The sequence below is a fragment of the Poeciliopsis prolifica genome, unplaced genomic scaffold, assembly GCF_027474105.1.
Source record: "Poeciliopsis prolifica strain line A6 unplaced genomic scaffold, Auburn_PproV2 SCAFFOLD010, whole genome shotgun sequence".
NCBI lineage: Eukaryota > Metazoa > Chordata > Actinopteri > Cyprinodontiformes > Poeciliidae > Poeciliopsis > Poeciliopsis prolifica.
This window is the reverse complement of record NW_026562385.1, coordinates 13,792,152-13,814,235: the sequence shown is the minus strand read 5'-3', so window position 1 is coordinate 13,814,235 and position 22,084 is coordinate 13,792,152. Positions and strand designations below refer to the sequence as shown.

General features: G+C 37.2%; 3 protein-coding genes across 3 annotated transcripts; 1 reads left to right on the top strand and 2 right to left on the bottom strand.

Annotated features, from left to right (window-relative positions):
* Positions 1–646: 646 nt before the first annotated feature.
* LOC129363770 (trypsin II-P29-like) lies at positions 647–3,762 on the bottom strand. The gene is made up of 5 exons (XM_055036048.1): positions 3,711–3,762; positions 2,437–2,614; positions 1,758–2,032; positions 1,075–1,214; positions 647–879 (listed from the first exon to the last, which is right to left on the bottom strand). Exons 1-5 carry the CDS (start codon positions 3,760–3,762, stop codon positions 688–690), a joined length of 837 nt encoding a protein of 278 aa, XP_054892023.1. The 3' UTR covers positions 647–687.
* Positions 3,763–4,990: 1,228 nt separating this feature from the next.
* LOC129363657 (tryptase-2-like) lies at positions 4,991–7,645 on the bottom strand. The gene is made up of 5 exons (XM_055035886.1): positions 7,579–7,645; positions 7,146–7,323; positions 5,945–6,219; positions 5,624–5,763; positions 4,991–5,340 (listed from the first exon to the last, which is right to left on the bottom strand). The coding sequence occupies exons 1-5, from the start codon at positions 7,628–7,630 to the stop codon at positions 5,152–5,154; spliced, it is 834 nt and encodes a 277-aa protein (XP_054891861.1). The 5' UTR covers positions 7,631–7,645; the 3' UTR covers positions 4,991–5,151.
* Positions 7,646–8,761: 1,116 nt separating this feature from the next.
* On the top strand, positions 8,762–21,284 carry cln3 (CLN3 lysosomal/endosomal transmembrane protein, battenin). Its single transcript, XM_055036072.1, has 15 exons — positions 8,762–8,952; positions 9,032–9,068; positions 9,660–9,756; positions 9,868–9,951; positions 11,061–11,140; positions 11,386–11,471; positions 12,812–12,884; positions 13,813–13,956; positions 15,254–15,390; positions 16,907–16,959; positions 17,040–17,108; positions 17,290–17,345; positions 17,433–17,526; positions 18,582–18,722; positions 20,021–21,284. The coding sequence occupies exons 1-15, from the start codon at positions 8,898–8,900 to the stop codon at positions 20,135–20,137; spliced, it is 1,323 nt and encodes a 440-aa protein (XP_054892047.1). The 5' UTR covers positions 8,762–8,897; the 3' UTR covers positions 20,138–21,284.
* The last annotated feature ends 800 nt before the right edge of the window (positions 21,285–22,084 follow it).

Sequence of the window (22,084 nt, the reverse complement as noted above, 5' to 3'; positions counted from 1 at the left end):
TTTAATTTCCCTCTGAGATTAATAACATATTTCAGAATTGTCAAGCACAATCAGTTCCAGAATTTGGTGGAACTTCAGAAGGAGGCTGGAGTCAGCACATCAAGAGCTGCAATACACAGACAAACCGACTCATTCCTGACCCAGAGATGCCACTAGTACTTTCTGAAATGAGTGACAAAAATATTGATTTTTTTCATGATATTCTCATTTTGTTAGACGTGCCTGGATGCGTTTTGACTTATTTGACCTTTTTGCCCAGAACTCTGGTCCAATAAGTGTGGGGTTGTAAATGGGCCTTAGAAATACATCATTATTTCTAAGGCGTTATTTCTGTTGCTGCCTCACCTTTTTCTACCACACATTTTCTAAATAGTTTTTAAAAAGTCTTTCTAGATGGTCTCTTTTTTTTTAGCCTTATGGAGGCCGTCAGTGACTTTCTGCAGGGCTGTTGTCATATCAGTAGCCTTGCATTGCAGTAATTCCACTTTTTGAATAGAAATCCTGAAACTATATCTTATTACTTAATTTACTGAGATGCATCTCTGGGTTAGAAAGAGTGAATAAACTGGAAGGTTTGATTGGAACAAGGAGACAAGCTGATGAAGGCAGAGAGTCTTCAGGAATTAATTATCAAATTAGATGTACGAGTTGATATAGTTCAGATATTTTTACTTGCTTCTTGGTATATTAGCCAAAAAAAGTGTATGTTGTGATGTAGTCCATATAACTGGAGACTTGAGTGTAGATTCCAAAGTGGTCTGGGATACGATAATCATCCGGACTGTGAAAGCTCATGATTCCCACCTGCACAAAGCCTCTGGCTGTGCGGCACATGAGCGGGCTGCCGTAGTCTCCTGGTGGATGCTGAAAATTGACACACTGTGATAATGTTAGTTTGTTTGTAATGTAATTTCCTGGCTTACATGGTTTTAGCAGATGGTTTTATGTTTTCCATGAACCAGTTTTGACTTAATCTGTAAAATTTGTGGATGTTCTCCACACAACCTCATTCACTGCATTTTAGACTAGACTGATGTTCTGCATGTTAGTTTTTATATAAATGCTGAAACTCACGTTGCAGGAATAGTTTCCTCCAGCAGGGCTGCCAACACACAGCATGTTATCAGTCAGGCCTGGAAACGCAGCTTCACATCTGGTCTGACACACAATTCGAACCTTCATCTCCTGTAGAGTGTTTGAGTACTCACCCTGGGCTACTTGGGCACAGAGAGAGGTTCAGGTGATGAAACAGATTATTACTATACAATTACTATGCACCTATATAATGTGTGTGTGACAGAAGAGGGCATTCATCGCATTGCTGACCATTTATCGTGATAAATTTCATGAATTTATTAAGATTTATCGATGAATTCCAATTTATTGTCATGTTTAAAATCCCTTAAAACTGTTCATGTTGTCTGGATTGTTAGTTTTACTAGTTTCTCCACTGTTTGCGCAACTGAAGTATCAATAAATATTAATCCATTTGAAAATATTATTAAGTGAAGTTACTTTCTGCAGTCTAGTGATATAAATACCGCTTCATTTTCTATAAACTTGTCCTGCAGAAGAGTTTTACAGAAGGTTTGATTTTCAGGGGCCACGCCATGACAGCAGTAATGTTGTAACTTTTATCACCGTTGATTGTGGTAACTATATAATGTTACCACAATATATTGTGATAACACATTAAGTTCACCCTTAGTCTGCGTATGTGTGTATAGATTTATGCAACATGAGTGTGAAAAACGTACAATTGATTTTTCCCCACCAGCCTGCGATCCAACACTCAGAGGAAGAATCGAAGGTCTCATCCTCGTTGGGTAAGTTCACTGGAGCAACAGTGTTGGAGAATTCTATTCGGCTTTTTAACTTTATCAGTGAGATGTCATTGATGAAGCCATTGCCAGCAGCCCTGAACTCAGGTAGACGATCAACAAGGTCTATATTCATGTAACGTTCAGATGGCATGTCCAGGTCATATGTGCCGATCCACACTCCTGTTCGATCCCACCTGGTCCGTAATTCACTGACACACACAAAAACAGACAAAAGAGATCAGATTTCTACCTCTTTTTTACTCCCTGTACACCCAACTCTCAAACATTTTGTGACACTATTCAGCTGCAGGATCCGTTCACTCTCCTTTACTGCCTTTATCTGTCTTGACCAAACGAGATGATCAGATCTCACTCATTTATAGATGTTATGCTTAATATTTTTACAATAAGTTCTTTCATAGTATTTGATAGTATCACTTTTCTACCCAATCAAGTACAGTAAGGGACTGGAATGTATTTTGTAAAAGCCTCTGACTAACTCCGTATAAAGCAAATTAATGGTTCAGACATTTAAACTAGCAGTTGTAAATGCTAGTTTACAACTGCATTTGTAAACTGCATTTATTATTATAATAATTCCATCCAGACTTACTCATCCCAGCAGCGCCCAGCAGTCAGGATCCACTTCTGATTGAGAATTGAACCACTGCAGTGCCACTTTTTCTTTCCACTGTCTGTGACAATGTCAAGGTAGACCAAACCGGGCCACCTGCCTCTTGGGGCGTCCCCCCCACCAATGATGGAGCTCCTCACTCCAGCTCCCATCAAAGCTAAAAGAAAGAAAAACAGGAGAAATACACAGTAGTTACGTTCGGCTTGATTTAAAGTGGAACTCACAATATATTCAAGGGTGATCTTATGTTACATCATATAATTTGATGAGAAAATAAATATCCAGCCAGACAATATGACATTTTTTTTTTTTTTTAGCCACAATGATTTATTCAGAAAACCACAATACTAAGAAATAATAATAGTTATTCTGATAAATATTTCACTAACCAAAAATAATTATAGGTCAGATTTAAATCACTCAGTTTAAGACAGCAAAAAAATAGTTAAATGTCCAAATATTCCTGTTCTTTTTTTAATGAGAGTAATGTACGCAATAGAGTTCAATATCCTCAAAAAATAAAACAAAGTCCTGAAAGTGTTTCTCCTTTCTAATCCAAAATGAAAAAGAAAAGTAAAGTTCAGTTTCTGTCCTCTCACTCCGACCCAGTTTCTAAATGCACGATCTGCGGTGCTGGGGAAACTTATGTCTCTTTCATGTCTTTTCTTCTATTTTTACTCGTTTTAATCAAGTGAGGTCTCCCGCTGCGCAGACCTGACGGTGTGTGTCTCCCTCTCCGGTTGTGCTGCTGCGCCCTTAAATCTTTAATCTTTAATCTTTATTAAGGACAGTACACATTAATGGACAGTCAACACAACTGTACAGACTGTAAATGAGCCAGATATTAGCATAATTGCTAATTTCCATCTGTAGTCCTAGACAAGGAGACCCAAACAATAAAAAGACATTATAAACATACAATCAAGAATTAACAGACATTTAACAAACATTCACAAAAAACACAGTAAAAGTAAAGTCCTGAATCACACGCCACAATTAATCACTGATTTCAGCGCCACTTCAAAACAGCAGGATTTTCATGTTCAGGTTTTCCACAAATCAGTTTTAAACAGTGGAAATTCTGAATAATTTAAACAATTAAATAACAGCAACTGCTCCACAAAACAGTTTGATACATTTACAAAGAAGTTCACCACTGAAGAAAAAATGAAACAGGTAGCTACAAGAGGACTGGACAGTCAGCTCATCTCTTATTGTGATTTTGTTCTATGTAAAATGATCTTGTTTCTCACCTGCAGAGCACTGGAGCAGAACCAGCAGAGCGAGCAGTTTACCCACAGCCATGGCTGACATGCTGGAGCCGAGAGACTGCTGGAGTTTTATACACACAGCCGATGATGAGAGACTCTTATCAGCTCCATCAGACACACACACGCTAAATAACATGCAGAGCGACATATTGCGTGTTTTTAAAGTGGATACAAAAATTACATTTTTCCCATTAAATTTTGACATATTTCATGGGGGAAAAAATTATGAAATACAAACTTACAAATTTACCAGAAAAAAAAAATCTAAAGTTTAACAAAAATAAACTGTTACGAAACTCAGGCCAGTTATATGAGGAGAACTGTGGGAGGCCAGAGAAACGACGAGGAACAAAAGAGTGAAAGAATGAACTAAAGGTCTGGGTGGATTAGTTAACTGACTGCAGGGAGAGCAGGAGGCAAACTGAGCAGAGGGAGAAAACGGAACAGCTAGTGAGGGAGAGTAAAGAGGGGAACAGGAAATAAATATAACACTAAAGATCAGCAAGACTAAAGAAAAATAATGAAACTAGAGTAACAAAGAATAACTGAAAACACAAAGAACTGACGTAAAAGAAAACAGGAACAAGACAGCTAATAAGAATAAGATCATAAAATATTTTTATCCTCACTTTGTGTGGATAAAAATCTGAAGGAATTCAGAAGAATATAATCTTTTAATAATTGTAAATCAAAATTAAAAATGTTTTAAGTTTTTCTAGTTTAAATGTTTATATTTGTGCACAACATAGTCCTTGTGAATGTAGGAGTGTGAGTGTGATTTTGTATTTGATACCTTGTAGGGGCCATTTTCCATACAAATATTACTTTATGGTCCGACTGCATAAGGATTGCTATGTGTTTAGTTATGTTCTAATTTAACACATTAAATCATAACTGAGTTTAATGTGTTAAATGTTCATGTCAGCCCAAGACGACATGAGGTTCAGTCTGTCCACCTGAACTTCAGCTGAACAAGCAGAGCTCTGATCAGAGATGCAGCCAAGAGGCTCCAGGTGAGTCTGGACCAGATGATCCACAGCTCAGAGCCTGTCCACAGGACAACTAGTCATCACTGCACAAATGTGGTCTATATGGAAGAATTGCAAGGAGTTGCATTGTTGAAAATAAAAATAAGTATCATAATCGTAAAATAGTTAGTTTAGAAAAGTCTTTATTTTTCACTTTTCAGGTAGTTAATGTTTTATTTTTTTCATTGAGCTACAGATAATTTTTGTTTATGAAATAAACACAAACACCAAAAGTGATGCTTCAAAGCTTTAATGCAATGTGGTTAAATGTTTGACAGTGAGAGAGAGAGAGAGAGAGAGAGAGCAGTGGGTTGAGTGGATAAGGAGATAAGCTCAGAAATGCATCAACTCTGCTGGTTGGGGAAGCCTTTGACTTCCTCTGGCTTCTGGGAACATTAGGCAGAGGCTGATTCTTCATCAAGGGTTCTCATGCGATCTTTGATGTAGCCAATAAAGCTGGAGACTCGAGTGTAGATGCTAGGAAAGCCTGCGACCTCACAACCATTAGGATTCCCATAACTCATGATTCCCACCTGCACAAAGCCTCTGGCTGTGCGGCACATGAGCGGGTCGCCATAGTCACCCTGAGGAGAAGCAGATTTAACTTAAAGTTAGGTTTTGTTACCTGAGCATGCTTATAAAATCAAAGTGCACAATGCTCAGAAACTATGTGAGAATGAAATTGTAGTTATTGTACATAAGCACACATGTTGAGAGGGAGCTGAGACAAACAGATCAGGTTTGCATTGTTTTATTTGGATGTTAGGGACAAGTCCGAGTAATTAAAGTTTTTGCTTTGATACACAAACGACTACACAGATATTGAAATCGAAAATCATCTCAGTTCACATTTAGGTTGAAACTTACATCACAGGGGTTCTTTTTCCCTTTAGGGTCGCCTGCACACAACATCGCATCAGTCATGGTCGGATATTTGGCTTTACAATCTGGCTGAGGCAAGATGGAAATCTGCACCTCCTGAACAGGTTTTGTTTTTGGCAGAGCAACTGGATGGAAACACAAAGAGTCATGCAGCCTTCATGTCAAGGATGAGCGTTTACTCAAGTAGATTTTAATGTCGAAACATAGTTCATTATAGGAAGGTTCAAAAAGCATTTCCAATGGCAAATTTCTGAAAACATTACTTATGTAGATTTTACAGTGCAGACAATTGGAAAATGAAATCACCTTTGCCAATATCACCCCAGCCTGCGATCCAACACTCAGAGGAAGAATCGAAGGTCTCATCCTCATTGGGTAAGTTCACTGGAGCAACAGTGTTAGAGAATTCTAGAGGGTATTTTAACCTTAACAGCGCGATGTCATTGATGAAGCCATTGCCAGCAGCCCTGAACTCAGGTAGACGATCAACAAGGTCTATATTCATGTAACGTTCAGATGGCATGCCCAGCTCATATGTGCCGATCCACACTCCCGTTCGATCCCACCTGGTCCGTAATTCTCTGACACACAAAAAACAAAAGAGATCAGATTTCTACCTCTTTTTTACTCCCTGTACACCCAACTCTCAAACATTTTGTGACACTATTCAGCTGCAGGATCCGTTCACTCTCCTTTACTGCCTTTATCTGTCTTGACCAAACGAGATGATCAGATCTCTCTTACTTTAACTGCCAGGACAACAAGAAAAATCAAATCTACACATTATGAATTACATAACTCAGGTTACAAAAAACAACAAGGTCGATGATGTTGCTGCTTGTGCATACACCTTGACTACAACTAATTAAAGGGGAAAAATGTTTCAATTAATTACGTCAATAAATTAAAATACATTTAAGGCATCTCCATGATTGTGAATAATACCAACTGAACAACCTGTCTGTTGTTTATATGTCATTAATATGGTTTTAACTCTCCCATGACGGTCAGAAAGCAGAAGTTGGGGTCAGGTGTGTCCCTTCAGACCATCAGTTCCCAAAACCACACACAAAAAATATCAAGTAAAGACACAAAGCCAGAACCTCAAAAGGTTGTGGGGTTTCCTGTCTCTTAAGACCAGGGGTGAGTTAAAAATTTCAAATTTAATTTTAAATATTAATTTATGGGTATTTTAAATTATTCTTAATAGCCTTGTCCTGTCAGGATTTTCTTTCAATTTATTTATCTAAATTAGAACAATACGTATTAATGAATATGTCACCAATAAGCATGGATGTAAATATGCCATAGTTAGCACAACTGCTAATTTTCTTAGTATCAGCTTTCTACCCATTCTAATCAACTACATTAACTGATTGAAATGTATTTTGTAAAAGCCTCTGACTAACTCCGTATAAAGCAAATTAATGGTTCAGACATTTAAACTAGCAGTTGTATAATTGTGGAAGATTATTAGAAAATACTCAACAATTCCATCCAGACTTACTCATCCCAGCAGCGCCCAGCAGTCAGGATCCACTTCTGATTGAGAATTGAACCACTGCAGTGCCACTTTTTCTTTCCACTGTCTGTGACGATGTTAAGGTAGACCAAACCGGGCCACCTGCCTCTTGGGGCGTCCCCCCCACCAATGATGGAGCTCCTCACTCCAGCTCCCATCAAAGCTAAAAGAAAGAAAAACAGGAAAAATACACAGTAGTGTCACCTCAGAATAAAGAATTCAACATTTTGGTGAAGACAAAAAGTCAGTGTGGACCAAAAGGCACAACACAAGAAACAACAGTAAGGTGGCCAACAACATCCTGACTAAATAATGAAAAGATATTTATCATATCAACCTCACAAATAATCAGTCTGTGGGATCCTTCATTCATGTTGGGAATGAAGGAACCCTTACAATGAATGATCTTGTTTCTCACCTGCAGAGCACTGGAGCAGGACCAGCAGAGCGAGCAGTTTACCCACAGCCATGGCTGAGATGCTGGAGCCCAGAGACTGCTGGAGTTTTATACACACAGCCGATGATGAGAGACTCTTATCAGGTCCATCTCCCAGCCCCTTCAGGCGTGTGCAGAGGAGAAACCTTTATACGTACTTTGAAGCAGATTTAAAAGACCTTCTTACTTTGTGTGGACAAAAATTTGAAGTAATTTGAAAAAACATCATTTTTTATTGATATTTCTTTGAATTGAATACTGGAACAATTTTAAAAAAAAATTTCACTTTTTTTGCATCAATGTTTACTATGTTTATCTTACACTGTAACACAAAACTACTCATATCCTTTGACTTTTTTCACATTTTATTATTGCGCAATCAGATATTTCAGTGGACTTAACTAAGTCTTGTTACACATTATTTTTTTAGGGGTTTAAGGATAAAATGGAGTAATAAAAGAGACGCAACCTCTTTCTGATTTGTTAAACGTTTTGTTTACTTTTTATTGTTTCTTTCCACAATCATGTTCAACTTTATGTTGTTTATGTATAATCTGTACAGTAAAGTACATTGAAGTTTGTGGCTGTAATGTGACAAAATGTGAAAAAGGCAACAATTGAACAGTTTGGCAAGACACTGTATATTACCTGCAATAACACTGACTGAATTCAAGTCTCATTATAAAGGGAGTAAATGTCTCTGAATATCTCGGCCTTAGTGTAGTTTAGGTTTAGATTTTTCAAAACAGACATCAAACAATAATTTGAATAAATAAAGCAGATCTAACTTCTGTAATGGTCCCAACCAGAACCCTACTGAATATAAACTATTTTTAAAGTTGGATCGGGAGCATGAATACAACACATTTAAACCAGTTTAAAATCACACTCTAAAACATTCCAGGTCATAGTGATAGTTTCCCCTGCAGCTTTCTGAGCCCTTCGTGGATTGCAGAAAAATATCCATCAAATGAAATGTATTAAGTCAGTTCTTTATATAGTGCTCCGTAGATGTATTTGTTGTACTGTAACGTTAATCCACTCGGGAAATTTTATAATGAAAGCAACAGATGAATGTGACATTAATGTCGGTGTTCCAGCCTCTGACATAGGAACCAATGTCCTATGCTGTGTTTCTAGGGGAGCATTTTCAAATGAAACACACAACTTGTGACGTTGTTGTTTTGGATAAACAGTAGACAAAGTCAGCCTGCTGTTGCTTGTTTGAAACAGAATGCTGTAAACGTTGACTCTGGGACGTTTTGGTAGCTCGACTCGGTGGAAGTTTTCATGTTGGGACCATGGAGAGCTCAGCCGGCGTTAATGCGGACCAACCGGAACAGCTCGGTACTAATGGTGGGTCACCCAGCTCACAGTTTCACCCAACCCTTTCAGTTTGAACCTTATTTCACTTCGTTTTCTCTGTTGTGTCCAGGTTGTTGCGTCAAATGGCGCAACTGGTGCGGCTTTTGGTGAGTGTTCACTTATAAAATCCCAAAATATGTCTGCAGAGACAAGAGCCACTGCTTCAGCAAATTGAATGTGAATTTTTGATTGATTTTTTTTTATGTTATCCTGGCTGGATGACTCATATGTTCAATAGTATTAAAAGGGACACAAACGTAAAAAGAAAGGCTGAGAACTAAACTCCAGCCGGTGAAGCTGCACCTTCCTCCTCGCTGTCAGGTGATTCTGGTGTCACTTCCTCATAAAGAATAGAAACTATTCTGAAACTGTGCTGCGTATAGAGTCTTGTAAAAGGAACCATACCACTGTCATAACATGTGATATGGTTTTTACCATATCACATGGTGATACGCTACATTACTGCAGCGTAATGTATTTTATGTCAAAGACTAAAATTAAAAATGTCTGCTATGCATTCAGCACTGATGATTTAAAGGAACTTTTACTGCAGTTACAAAGTGCAAAGTGAACCACCCCCCACACACACACACACACACATATATATATGTGAGTGTGTGTGTGTATATATATGTATATATGTATATATGTATATATATATATACACAATGAAAAGTGCTGTCTCTGTCCTTCTTCAGGCTCCTTGGACTCTGCAACAACTTTGCTTATGTGGTCATGCTGAGTGCAGCTCATGACATCCTCGAAAAGCAAGAATCAAAAAACTCAACAGCGACTGTAAGAAGCAAATATTGTGATTTGTGATTAAAAGCACATGTTGGATAAACATTATGTTATGAATAGTTAGAAAGGTGTTTCATAAGATCATTTGTGAACCTTACGTTCTAGACCCCTGATCAGCTGGCTGTGGGTCGCCGAGCTGGAAACCATAGCAACAGTAGTCGGTATGACTGCAGTCCTGTCAGCACAGGGGTAAGAAGAGACTCTCTCACTGGTTGCCTCTGACCAGACCAGTAACATCCACTATTAGCCTCAGAAATCATTTCCAGGGTGTTCTGACGCAACAGACAGCAAAGCATTTAGTTCCATTCCTTTAAACCCCATAAAAAGAGATGAAATCTGAATTTACTCAAGTGCTCTTGGTTAGGTCCATTCAGATGATGATGTGGAGAGCTGGGAACATCACTTTACCGCACAGTAATAGGGACTACTGTCATAATGTTTAGGCATTTGGCAATATGAAGTAGCAATATGACTTCATATTGCTATTTTCTTTTCCTTCAGCAGACATTTTCATAACATCATATGTTTGATATCAAGGTGAAGGCTTATTTTGGAACTGTTTTGCTGATGGAGCTTCAGCACATATCAAGCTGAATAAACTGTTGGAAAGAAACAGTTCAACAAAAATTACTTTAAAAATTACTAATAATTTACTAGTAATTTTGTTGTCGTAATAGATCTATTGTTCTATTTGCATGCAGTTTAACAATACGGTTAATAATTGCCAGTTGTAAAAGCGTCAAAGTGGTGGCAAATATAAATAATTAGTAGCTTCTTTCTGGTTTTACTGGCAGTCAGAAATATGACGTGTCTTTGTATCCATCATGTCAGTTCTGTACTGCAGGTTCAGCTGCAGACTTTGCATTTCTGTCTATATATATAACTATATGAACAAAATCAGCTTGAATAAAAATATGTACATATATATAACCTATTGAATAAAATCAGTTATTCAAAGTGTCATTTCAGTTAAATTAGGGGACTTCTGAAGGTCATTGGTTTGACTGGACTTTATTTAGGAGTAAAATATTAAATGGGGGTGAATACAAATTCACACACTTTTCAGATTTTTCTTTGCAAAAATAAATGGTATATCCTTTTCCATTCACTTCACAGCCTTACAGTAGCTTCTGTTAATGTCACATGAAATCCTTAGAAGTCTGAGGAAATGTGACAAGATGTGAAAAGGGGTATGGATACTTTAGGAAGGCACTGCATTTAACATGGAAACACTTGTCATGATTAGTTCTGTTAGGTCAGAATGAATGAAGCTAAGCCGTTGTAATGTGTGTTTGTAGGCTGTGCTGCTGGCTGACATTCTTCCAACACTCTTCATCAAGATTTTGGCTCCCTTTGTGATCCACAAAGTACCCTATGGGTGAATTCATCACTATTGCTTCAAATTCCTTTTTTTTTTTTGATAAAGCTTGACATGTCAAAGAAGCATATCTGATGGGAAGAACTTTGAAAGTTTTAGTGTTTTTTTTTTTTTCATTACTTCATTTTTATTCACATTATTCCAAGTGAAACAGTTTGTAAATAGTTTATATTTTTTTGAATATTATGGTAAGGATGCATTCTTTTCCAAAACTCTAAAAGCACATTTTTTTTTCATATTTCTAGTTTTCGGGTGCTGTTTTGTGTCGCCATGGCAGCAGCAAGTTTCCTGCTCGTTTCCTTTTCCTCTGCAGTGTGGCTAAGTATTGTCGGTAATTATTGATGCTCCAACTCTTCTCGATATATGTGGTGAAGCTGATAATGATGGAGAAGTCAGATGATAGATTTGAGTCATTTCAGTTTAGTTTGCACCTTATCTCCTTTGCACACATAGAGATATGATTTCACAGCTTCATGCTGAAATGAGCCTGAGGCAGCTCGTCATGATAAGTGCAGTTAATAATACATCCTTCCGTGAACATTTCTTATCAAAGGAATCTGACGTGATCAAACTGAGAGTTTTAACAACAGCATGTTGCTGCTACACGAGTCCAGGAAACAACAAAGTTAATGTCTTTGAAGTGTACATGAAATTTTATCACTTTTAATGCAAATGTGCATTAATAGTTGCATTAAAAGTGCATTTAAAGTGTCAACTTTGCATTATTTGGTAAATAATTTCATTTTCATGCAAAGTTGCAGTAAAACTTGCATTAAATGTGAATTAAAAGTGTCAACTTTGCATTGAAAGTGTCATTATTTCCTTAATGACAATTTGCAGCAAAACTTGCAATCATTCATGCAGACTCCTTCATGTTTTATGTTTATGACAGTCAGTCTTATGCCCACCCCTTCAAATAAAATGTTACCCAAGCTATTTACCGTTTTACCATGAAGCACTGCTCTATAACGCAATTCAGTTTGGTAAAACTTTATTCGTCCCTGGGGAAGGGGGGAAAGTTAAAGCAACACAAACATAAACACAATCGCTTAAAAAAATAACACATAAAAGCAAAAAACAAGCAGACAAGGATCGCCATGAAATGTGTCAGTAATTACATTTTAAATAACTGCAACAATAAAGAAAAATTTATACACACATGCACATATAAGCAAGCAAAGACATTCAGAATACTGTGAATGTCCACACAGTCACAAGCTGGTTACAAGATATTACTGTCTGTGGCCTACAGGATGCAGTTAGGTACTTTCTGGAATGTAAGCAGACATGTTGATGGATGTTTTCAAAGCACAAAGATCTGTTTAAATACAGAAAATTCTGACTGGAAAAAATAATTCTGTGGTCGTTCTAGTGGCGCCCCTATGCACGGCATTGAGCACAAAGCAACACTTTGCTCTTTCCTACTGTTATTTGTTATGGTTTAGGCCAACATTTCAGTCATGCAACAGTTGGTCTGTGGTGTCAAAAGATGAGATTGTTTTGGTAGTTTTTGTAAATTTAAAATAAATACGACACTTAAGAAAACATCTTGGACATTAAGAAATTGTACAGTAATGCAAAGGTGGGGATGTTTCTGTGTAAACGTTTTGGTGTCTTTGCATGTCTGCTAAAAGTTCCTGCATTCACACCGGATTCACTCTGTCATTACAGGAGTGATATTTGCCAGTATAAGCTCTGGGCTGGGGGAACTATCATTCCTCTCACTCAGTGTTTTCTTCAACAGGTAAAACCATTATCTATGTCTTAGTTTCTTTTGAGTTTTATTTAAAGTGAATCAAACACATAACCAAGAGTCGGACTGTGCTACAACCTGCAGGAAAACGTGATAACATTGGTGAATGTCATATTAATATGACTCATAACGTGTGAATAAATACTTACAGGAGACCTATTATGCTAAAAAAAAATCCGCATGTTTTGGTAAATACTTTCATTTTCATGCAAAGTTGCATGAAAATGCAACTTTGCATTAAAACCCAAATGTTCTTCCATTTGGGTTTTAACCCAAGTGGAGCTTCGTTGACTAAGATAGGCAGATTTGGTCAGCTGGTTTTACTGCTGTATGCACTGGACTGTGGCTGCTGGATAAACATATCCAGGCATTCTCCCAGTCACAAAGAACAGAACTATGTGGCTTCATTACATCTTTTTATTATGTTTCTATCAATGTTTTTTATGCACATTTTGAATCACCGCATTAGAAAAAGTTGATGTAAATGTCAAAAATGTAAATAAATTTCTCAGATTCACAAAAAAATAAAAAATTGTACTCACTTAAGTTTCTTTTTGGCTTTCCCCCCCAAAAAATAAAAATAAATTCTTTAAAGGTGAGATGGAAACAGCTTTGTTTAATAAGTTCCAATGTAGCAAATGCAAATTCCTCCTTAATATTGTTCACAATCATAATATTCTACAATATTATAGCATATTTCATGTTTTTCTAATATTGTGTAGTCCTCGGGTTTTGTGCTTAGAGCTCTTGTTTGCAGCTCTGTTACATAAAATTCCAACAAAATACATTGAAGTATTTGTGTGAAAGGTGGAAGGGTTCAATGAGTGTGAATACTTTTCCATTTTCCAGTATATAGTATTAAGTGTAATCCCTTAAACTGTGTGGTTTGGGGTAGTAACTCTGCTGGCTTCATCCTCAGGAATGTTCTGGAAGGCTGGGGTTCTGGGACTGGTGCTGCTGGTGTTACTGGTTCCCTCCTCTATGCAGGCCTCATCCAAGCACATCTCTCCCCCCGAACCACGCTGCTAATTATGCTAATTGTTCCGATAGCAATGCTCCTTAGGTAAGTGTCAAAATGGTGTTAAAAACGTGTTGTTAAAAACGTATTACTTCTGTAATGAGCTGTTTTCAGGAAACGTGCTGACAGTCTCTCCCTTTTCAAACTGATGACGCAGTTTCAGTTTGTTCACAAGTCACTCAAGCTGAGCTTAGAAAAATGTTGAAGTTCTCATGCTGTTAAAAAAGGAAGTAAAAACCACTTACAAACGAAACAATAAATAAAATGGATTATGATGTTTATGTAAACAAAATTACTCTTAAAAATTGTTAATAATTGGTATAGAAATTACAGAGCTTATTTTAATTTATCATGTGATTAATTGCTTATTGCAACAGACTTTAATGGGGCAGTATCACTCAATCAAGTAACTATCTTATCTTCAGTTGTTATAAAAATGCTGGATATATGACTTAAAAGAAATTCTACTGACTAATTCAGCACATTGCTAAAGGCCTCTGTCTTTTTTTAAAGCTCCTTCTCTTTGAAACTCTGCTTTCAGGAAGTCACCACAACATGGCTCCTCACAGCGTTGCTCTGGGAATTATCTTGCATCAATCAATCAAACAAGTTTAGCCATACAGCACATTTCAGCAATGAAGCTGCTCAAAGCTGTTTGAATCAAGTTCAAAGTGTTTACCTATTAGAAACACATAAATAAAAAGACATGAAGTGCAATACACATCAAGTATCCAATTATTATGGCTCTAAAGCAGCTCTCAGCAGGTGGGTTTTAGGCTAGATTTAAAGTAACTCAGTGTTTCAGCTGTTTGGCAATTTTCTGGACGTTTGTTCCAGTTTTGTGGTGCATAGAAGTTGAATACTATACGTTCAGTAGATGTGCAGTTCCATCAGGTGTTTGGTAATTGCTGCTGGTTAGTCTGAAGGAGTTGCATGGGAGAGCTGCTCTGTGAGGCGGGAGCTCAGAAGCTTGGAGAGCTGATAGAGACACAGTTGTGCTATGTTCTAGTAACAGAATGAATACAGAGAAACAAAGGCACACTTCTCTAATTTCCAATTATTTTCTTGCTCTTTATGATTCTGGACCACTTTGTGTTGGTTTATTAAAATAAATCCCAATGAAATAAACACTCTGAAAGTCTGTTGGTATGGAAACCTTTGCAAAGCAGGTATATGTTGAAGAATCTAATAAGCATTTTCAGTGATTTATTGGGCTTTATTGTGGGACAGAAGGCTGATAAAGGTTGTACCCTTAAAACCCATGTCATGTATGAACACATTGCAAGGAAGAATCAAAATCTGACATAATCAATATGTTTATGTGTTTTGCCTCCTTCACCAGCTATTTCTTTCTGCTGGTTCCTGAACCTTCGCTACCTCAGTGGAGCAGGTCGGAGACAGAGTGTCCACCTGGGGACTCGGAGGAACGACAGCAACTGATGGACGAATCAGAAGATGACCTGGAGACATCAGCTCTAGGTAAAACATCCAGCAACATCCAGAACGTCTGACATTAACATAGAATTTTCAGAATGCTTGATTTTTAATTGGTCAATCAGTTAATGCAATATCAGAGTTTGTCCATCAATATGAGTTGGCCAGTATCATGTCTTCCATTGGTTTTATCTGATCTGACTGAAATGTCAGTTTTTCTGTTTGAGGAAAACGTGTTGATATTTGGTTTGATTAGAAAGTAATTAATCTCTAAATGAACACTTCCTCTTCATAAGACGTGCTTGTTATCATGCAATGTGGTTGCTGTCCACTAATTTAGCTTAAACTTTTCCGGGCAAGTGATAAGAATCTGGATGTTGGCTTGATTTTCTGGAAAAATGTTATTCATATTTCTACATCAGTTTAATTCTGTACAAAATAAGTAAGTCACTGATAAGTGGTGAAGGTTGATGGAACACCCGCTCTGAAGTAAAGAGTCATTCAACGAATCATTCTCAGGACTTTAAATGATTTGATTCATCTCAGTTCAATTCAGAAACAGAACAAACATCAAGTAAAAAAAATCTTATGACTTTACACACAGCAATTATCAAAATCCAGCAGTATATGTGTTGAAGTCTAATCTACTTATTTTTGGATTTAAGAAGGCAGAGCGAAAAAGAATGGATATATGACTGTCATACCAGTATTATGATGAGAATACAAAAGACCCGAGCTGGAACCTTTGTACTGTGTTTCTGGGATGCCTGAAAATCTGATGCGAAACAAAATGACCTTCAGCAGGTCAAAGCTGCTTCAGGTTCATTTCTGCTTCTACAGCAGATCTGATTAGATGCTGGAAAAGACTATTGTTGTGTTCAAGTTATGCTAAAAGGACTTAACCTGTCAGTGAAGCTATTCAAGCTTAAATAGCTTCTCAATGCTAAAGATGTAGCAGCAGCACAGACGTTCCCAATGCTAACATCAGAGTCCACAGTCCACAAACAAGCTCCAGGAATGACCAGGAGTTCCTGAAACATGAGGAATTGATCAGGTGTAGCACTTTGATTCAGTTTAACCCTGTAATTAACTGAAGTCCCACCTTTAGATTAAACCCTTCACACATCCAACCAAACCTGGAAGTTTTGATGTTCTGGGTTTAGCTCTATCTATCTTCCCATCAGGCCTGACCAGCTTCACTGTTGAAGAAAAACATCCCATCAGTAAACACCACCATGCTTGATTGTTGGGACAGTGGAATTATGGGGATTTGACATGTTCCTTCTCATCTACACCAAACATTTAACATGTAGGACAAAACATTTAGCGTTGTCCAAGCAGAGGCAAAACTAAACGCAGTAGAGTGTGTTGATCGACGGCGAGTTGATCGGTCACATTCACTCCCAATAAAGTACACTAAAGTTTGTATCTTTACTGTGACATGAATAAAATGATTATGAATATTTTATCTTGTAACTGTAATATATGTAATAATGATGATGTTCTCTACAGTGAATGCATGTGTAGTGACTTATTATTCTCTCCTCTTTGACTGTAACAGAGGACAGGACCATGGGACCGGTCACCCTGCAGGAGAAGTTAGCTGTCATCAAGGTAAGTGCATCTCTCACACGTTTGGAAGATTTTCTCCATTGTCATCAAACACTAAGAGTGGATATTGTTTCTGTGAACAGGGCTTGTTACAGTTTGTTATTCCTCTGGGAGTGGTCTACTTTGCTGAGTACTTCATCAACCAAGGCTTGGTAAGCTCTTTAGTGACCTCTGGCCTCACACTCATCTCACTGCATGCTGTAAATTTGTGTGAGATTTCAGGAATTATAAGACACTCCTATCATGAAGAAGAAATTATTCTTTTTAGCAATAAAACGACTATAAACATTTATACGAGAAGAATTTTGATTTTCTTTTTGTTGTATTTGTCAGATGGAGCTCCTGTTTTTTCACAACTCTTCCTTATCGCATGCGGAACAGTATCGCTGGTCAGTAAACTGTCTTTTAGTATTAAATTTTTCGATACTGTTTCATTCAGGTGAAAGGTTCTGATTGTTGTGTGTGTATTTGCTCAGGTACCAGACCCTGTACCAGGTTGGTGTGTTCCTGTCCCGATCATCTCTGCGTTTGATAAAGTTCAGGAAAACTTGGATTTTCTCGTTACTGCAGGTGAGAAATGGACCAACTACAAATCTAGAAGTGCATCAGCTGTCAGTGACCATGGTAACATGTAACTGCACTTGTAGCCAGGTTTATCAAATACAGCAGAACCTTATATGGTAATGTCTGCTTAAAGGAATTAGAAATAATGCCTGTTAAATAATTGCAGGAGGCTACTTGAAGGGCCAGGTGGAATCTCTCTCTAAAAATAAAATAATTCACTATTTGTTGGTTTATTCTTCATGAGTTATTAAACTTAGATGATAGATTTATTGTTGACTGTAGCAGACTTTTCTTTATTAGTGGAAACATGCTTGGTGAATGTTTTCTACTTGTAACATTTCAGTTGCTATGGAAATTAAAACAAAAGATGCACCAATAAACACCACCTTCTGCTGAGACAGTAGGAATATAGCATTTTGTGTTTCTTCCATCAGGACAGAAAAAATGTAATGATTATGTAGTTTGTATCTGATTGTGAAAGAAGAAAAATTCAACTTTGTACTAGTCCAGGGGCTCTGAAACTGTTTCTCAGTCGGTTCATCTAAATTAAACTTGCCAATCACTCTGGTGGTTGCACTGAATAATGAAACGATCAATTGATCCAACAACTTGCAGCTGGTCATGTTGTAAATCCTCAAATAGAAAACATTCAACAGAAGTTCTCAGTCTTACAGCGAGGTTTACCCTGAGATAATGAAGTCATTCCAGATGGACTATACACATATCAGTTTACATATTGGCTCGTTACAGCAGATTACAAAAAAGATATGAACACGTCTGACCTTTTTGGCTGGACAAAAGGAATTATGTAACAATCCAGAGAGGACAGTCAGAGCCGAAGTGACCGACCACACAGCAAAGGATCAGAAATGTTTTATGTCAACAGGCATGGCAGCTGCTGCACAGCTGAGGCTTTCCAAGCAAGTCAAGGATAAGAGATGTTATATTGATGGTCATTTTAGCATAGAATTTGTGAATGCTTCAAATTTTGTTGTTTCACTGTCTTTTGTAAAAAATTGCTCTAAATGTTTATTCCCTGTCCTTCTCTCTGCCTGCTACAGATGGTGAACGCATTTTTCCTCATCTTTGCTGTGTTCTACCAGTTTCTGCCCAGCATCTGGATTGTCTTTGGTATTATTCTCTATGAGGGTTTGTTGGGTGGAGCAGCCTATGTAAACACCTTCCACTTCATCAGCAAGGAGGTAACGTCGTCTGTCTGCCTGCTTGTTTTTCAAGTTGAAGAATGCATATTTTTACAGTTTTGACTTTCTTGGTTTATATTTACTTTTGTGGACAAATTTGTTGCCTCTTGGTAAAAATGGGTAAAAAAAAAACACTTAAAATTAATTAATCATCTATTGCAGAAGCATAAATCTTGTTGAAAATGAGAGACAAATGAGAATATATCACCAAAATTTAGTTGGGTGGAAATGACATGTTAGGAAATCCTTTTTAATGAAAACATCACCACAATCACAATTGTTGGGGTACAGACCTGTTAAACTCTGACCTTAACTGGAAGTGCTTAATTTGGCCAGATGAGACTGTAGGTGTGTTTGCTTTAAACATCTGCCAATATGTACGGAGGAGGAGGAGTGATGCTGTGGGCCAATTTTGCTGCCAGCACTGTGGGAGCTTGTTTGATAGCATGGCAACTTGAATTTCCTGATACACCAGGAGGATCTAAATACAAATCTGGTGAATATCAATTCAGTCCAGTTTATCAATGCAGCTCTAATTCATAACATGGGTCATCATCTGCACTTTACCATAATTGGACCTGCTGCTTCTTCTTTGGTGTGGTTGAGTGCCTTTAGTTAATTTTAGTGTATATTATTATTATTATATTATTATTATTATTATTATTATTATTATTATTATTATTATTATTATTGTGTGTTTGTTTATTTAATATTGTATATTTTGACTTTTTGCACGGGAGTTGCAATAGAAATTTTGTTGAATCCTGTTCAATGACAATAAATGCTATTCTATTCTATTCTATTCTATTCTATTTATTAAAAAAGTCAAACCATAATTCATCCATTCCAATTGGTCCTAGTGATGAAACAGTGGAGTCAGGTTCTGTTCATTAATAGATACAATTATCTTTGCGTCTTTCGGTCACTCAAAATATATTGACAAATGCATATAAAACTGATCAAACATTCTTCTTTCTGCTTGCTTCATTAATGTAAAGTGATAAAGATTAAACTGTGTCCAGTAGAGAATGGAAGCTGTGCAGTGCATCATCTGCAAGGGTGTTGCTAAAGGTGTCAGAGGGGATTTTCCCCTTAAATATTTAAGTGTCCCTCGTAGTAAATTTACACTAATTAAAGGGAATTTTTCTAAAAAATCAAAATGAGTTTGAGATGATTCTTGTGCAATAAAGGATGTTTGCATTTGATCCACATCTTTACCAGGATGGCCAAACATTTTTCCACATCTTCACATAAACACACCTCTAAGCGTTTCTTCATGGATGTCCTTTCTCCCACAGACTGAAAGCAGACACAGAGAGTTTGCCATGGCAACGTCCAGTGTGGGAGACAGTCTGGGAATAGCTGTGGCTGGAGCTGCAGCTTTCCCCACACATAGCTACTTCTGCTCCCTGTGACGAAGCGCCTGCACCCCCCATCTTGATGAATAACCAACATACTAGAGGAGGACTCTGTTTTAACAATTTCTTCAAAGATTGGGATTTAGAATAAAACACATAACTCTTTCATAAAAATCCTCATCTACACATAAAGAATCCCCCCTGAATTCAGCAGCACCAGTTGCTGAATACTCTGCAGAAGAAAACTGACATTATCAGTGGTTTCAGCTTCCAGCCCATGAAATACCAGTGAAGGAGGCTGGTGGTAACCCAGACTGTGCCAGTTAAACAACTGACAACACAACCTGCATCAGCTGACAATGAATCCTCTTGGATCTGTTTTTATTCTCTCATAAGTAGTGATTTTATCTCTTGATTTTGATAGCCTTAAAATACAGTGCTACAACACATTATTTTATTTAGTTCAATTTTTAAGGGAATCTCAAGACATTTGAGGATTCACGAGTCCAGACGGAAATACTGACAATGTTGAGAACCTCTGCCTTATAGTGTGTCTGCCCCACACAACAAATTTAAGAAACTCATTACATAATGTGTCTTCATCTGAACCTGCTTCATGTGACAGTTTAACTTTGATGTTCTTTGTACAGATTAATTGTCTGAAGTGTATTCTATGATCAGTCAGTCAGTAAAGTCTTCAGGAGGGATGACAGGCTCCTGTAAACTGTAATATTTGCTTAAAAGCATTTTCTGCTACATTCTTTTGAAACATTGATGTTAAAAATAGCTCTTTATGTTTGTGTTTTAAACACCTTCACATTTTCACTGTTAACTGAAAGCACCGGCGTGGTAGTATTTGATTGATAAAAGCTCTTACTTTCCTGCAAACTTCCATCAATACAAATGGAGAGTATTAACCTTTGACTGGGACACAGAGGGCAGAGATGCAGCTTAAGCACCTTGTTAAATCGAGCAATCAAGTTTGTTTTACAGCAAATTTTAGCACTGAGGCAATTCAAAGTGATAAGCACTTTGTGGTACAAAGAAGCTGAATGATGCTTCTACATGTTTGGTTCTGGATGCAAAGCAGAACCAGAACCAGAAGACTGAAGAGGTCTGCAAGGTTGATACACCAACAGATCTTTGATGTGTTGTAGTGCTAAGTTTTTTACTGATTTATAAATGAACAATTCTTGAAACTGTTATTTTGTATATAAATATATACTAGATAGTATTCAAGTCTTATTTCAATGATAGTTTTAAACAAGTTTATTTGTACTGCTAGTTTTAAAGGTTAATGGTTACTCATCAAATAAACTTGAAATAAATCAGTTTCTCAGTAGATATTTATAGATACCAGAAAATCACTAATATGCCAGTAAATAAAACTTTGGAAATGGAAAAACCTCTAATTTTTCTTAGTAAATTATATCAGAACCTTGAGACTAAACAATCTGAGCATCAAGCTGGAAGCTCTGTCGTTTTTTACAGTGCCTTTAAAAAGGTTTTGGCTTCAAAGTTGGGCCTTTACTACCATCTTTAGTTTCTACTAGGGGTTTAGAGTCTTTCTTTTTTTAGCACTCATTGCTACATTAACTGTGTAAAACTTTTGTGTTGATTGTAAGGGTGTCACTGGTCCAACTGGATCAATGAACCCACCCGTTGAACAATGTTCAGAGCTTTAATGAGCAGTGGTGGAGAAAGTACGACTGTTTTTCAAGCTTTCAGAAACACGGTAATTACATTTTTACATATACTTACTGTAAAATGTGGTGGAGTAAAAGTCGAAAGTATCCACTATTAAATCTACTTAAGTAAAGTAAAGATACACAAAAACTGTACTTAAGTACAGTGACAAAGTGCCTGTACTTCGTTACTTCCCACCACTGTTAATGAGCCAAATTTCATCCGCTTTTAACTTTTAGTTATGAACATACAATTAGTTTATTACTCACAAGAAAATAGTTATGTCATGCACCGATGAGCTTTTTGAAGATGTGCCTT

Coding starts and splice junctions, on each gene's coding strand:
- LOC129363770 (XM_055036048.1), bottom strand. CDS start 3,762: ATGGCTGTGGGTAAACTGCTCGCTCTGCTGGTTCTGCTCCAGTGCTCT. Junction 1,215..1,757: donor CTGGTGGGGAAAAATCAATT/GTACGTTTTTCA, acceptor GTGCCCAAGTAG/CCCAGGGTGAGTACTCAAAC. Junction 880..1,074: donor GAGGAAACTATTCCTGCAAC/GTGAGTTTCAGC, acceptor ACATTATCACAG/TGTGTCAATTTTCAGCATCC.
- LOC129363657 (XM_055035886.1), bottom strand. CDS start 7,630: ATGGCTGTGGGTAAACTGCTCGCTCTGCTGGTCCTGCTCCAGTGCTCT. Junction 6,220..7,145: donor GCTGGGCGCTGCTGGGATGA/GTAAGTCTGGAT, acceptor TTTGTGTGTCAG/AGAATTACGGACCAGGTGGG. Junction 5,341..5,623: donor GGAAAAAGAACCCCTGTGAT/GTAAGTTTCAAC, acceptor GCTTCTCCTCAG/GGTGACTATGGCGACCCGCT.
- cln3 (XM_055036072.1), top strand. CDS start 8,898: ATGGAGAGCTCAGCCGGCGTTAATGCGGACCAACCGGAACAGCTCGGT. Junction 12,885..13,812: donor CTCAGTGTTTTCTTCAACAG/GTAAAACCATTA, acceptor CTTCATCCTCAG/GAATGTTCTGGAAGGCTGGG. Junction 18,723..20,020: donor TCCACTTCATCAGCAAGGAG/GTAACGTCGTCT, acceptor TTTCTCCCACAG/ACTGAAAGCAGACACAGAGA.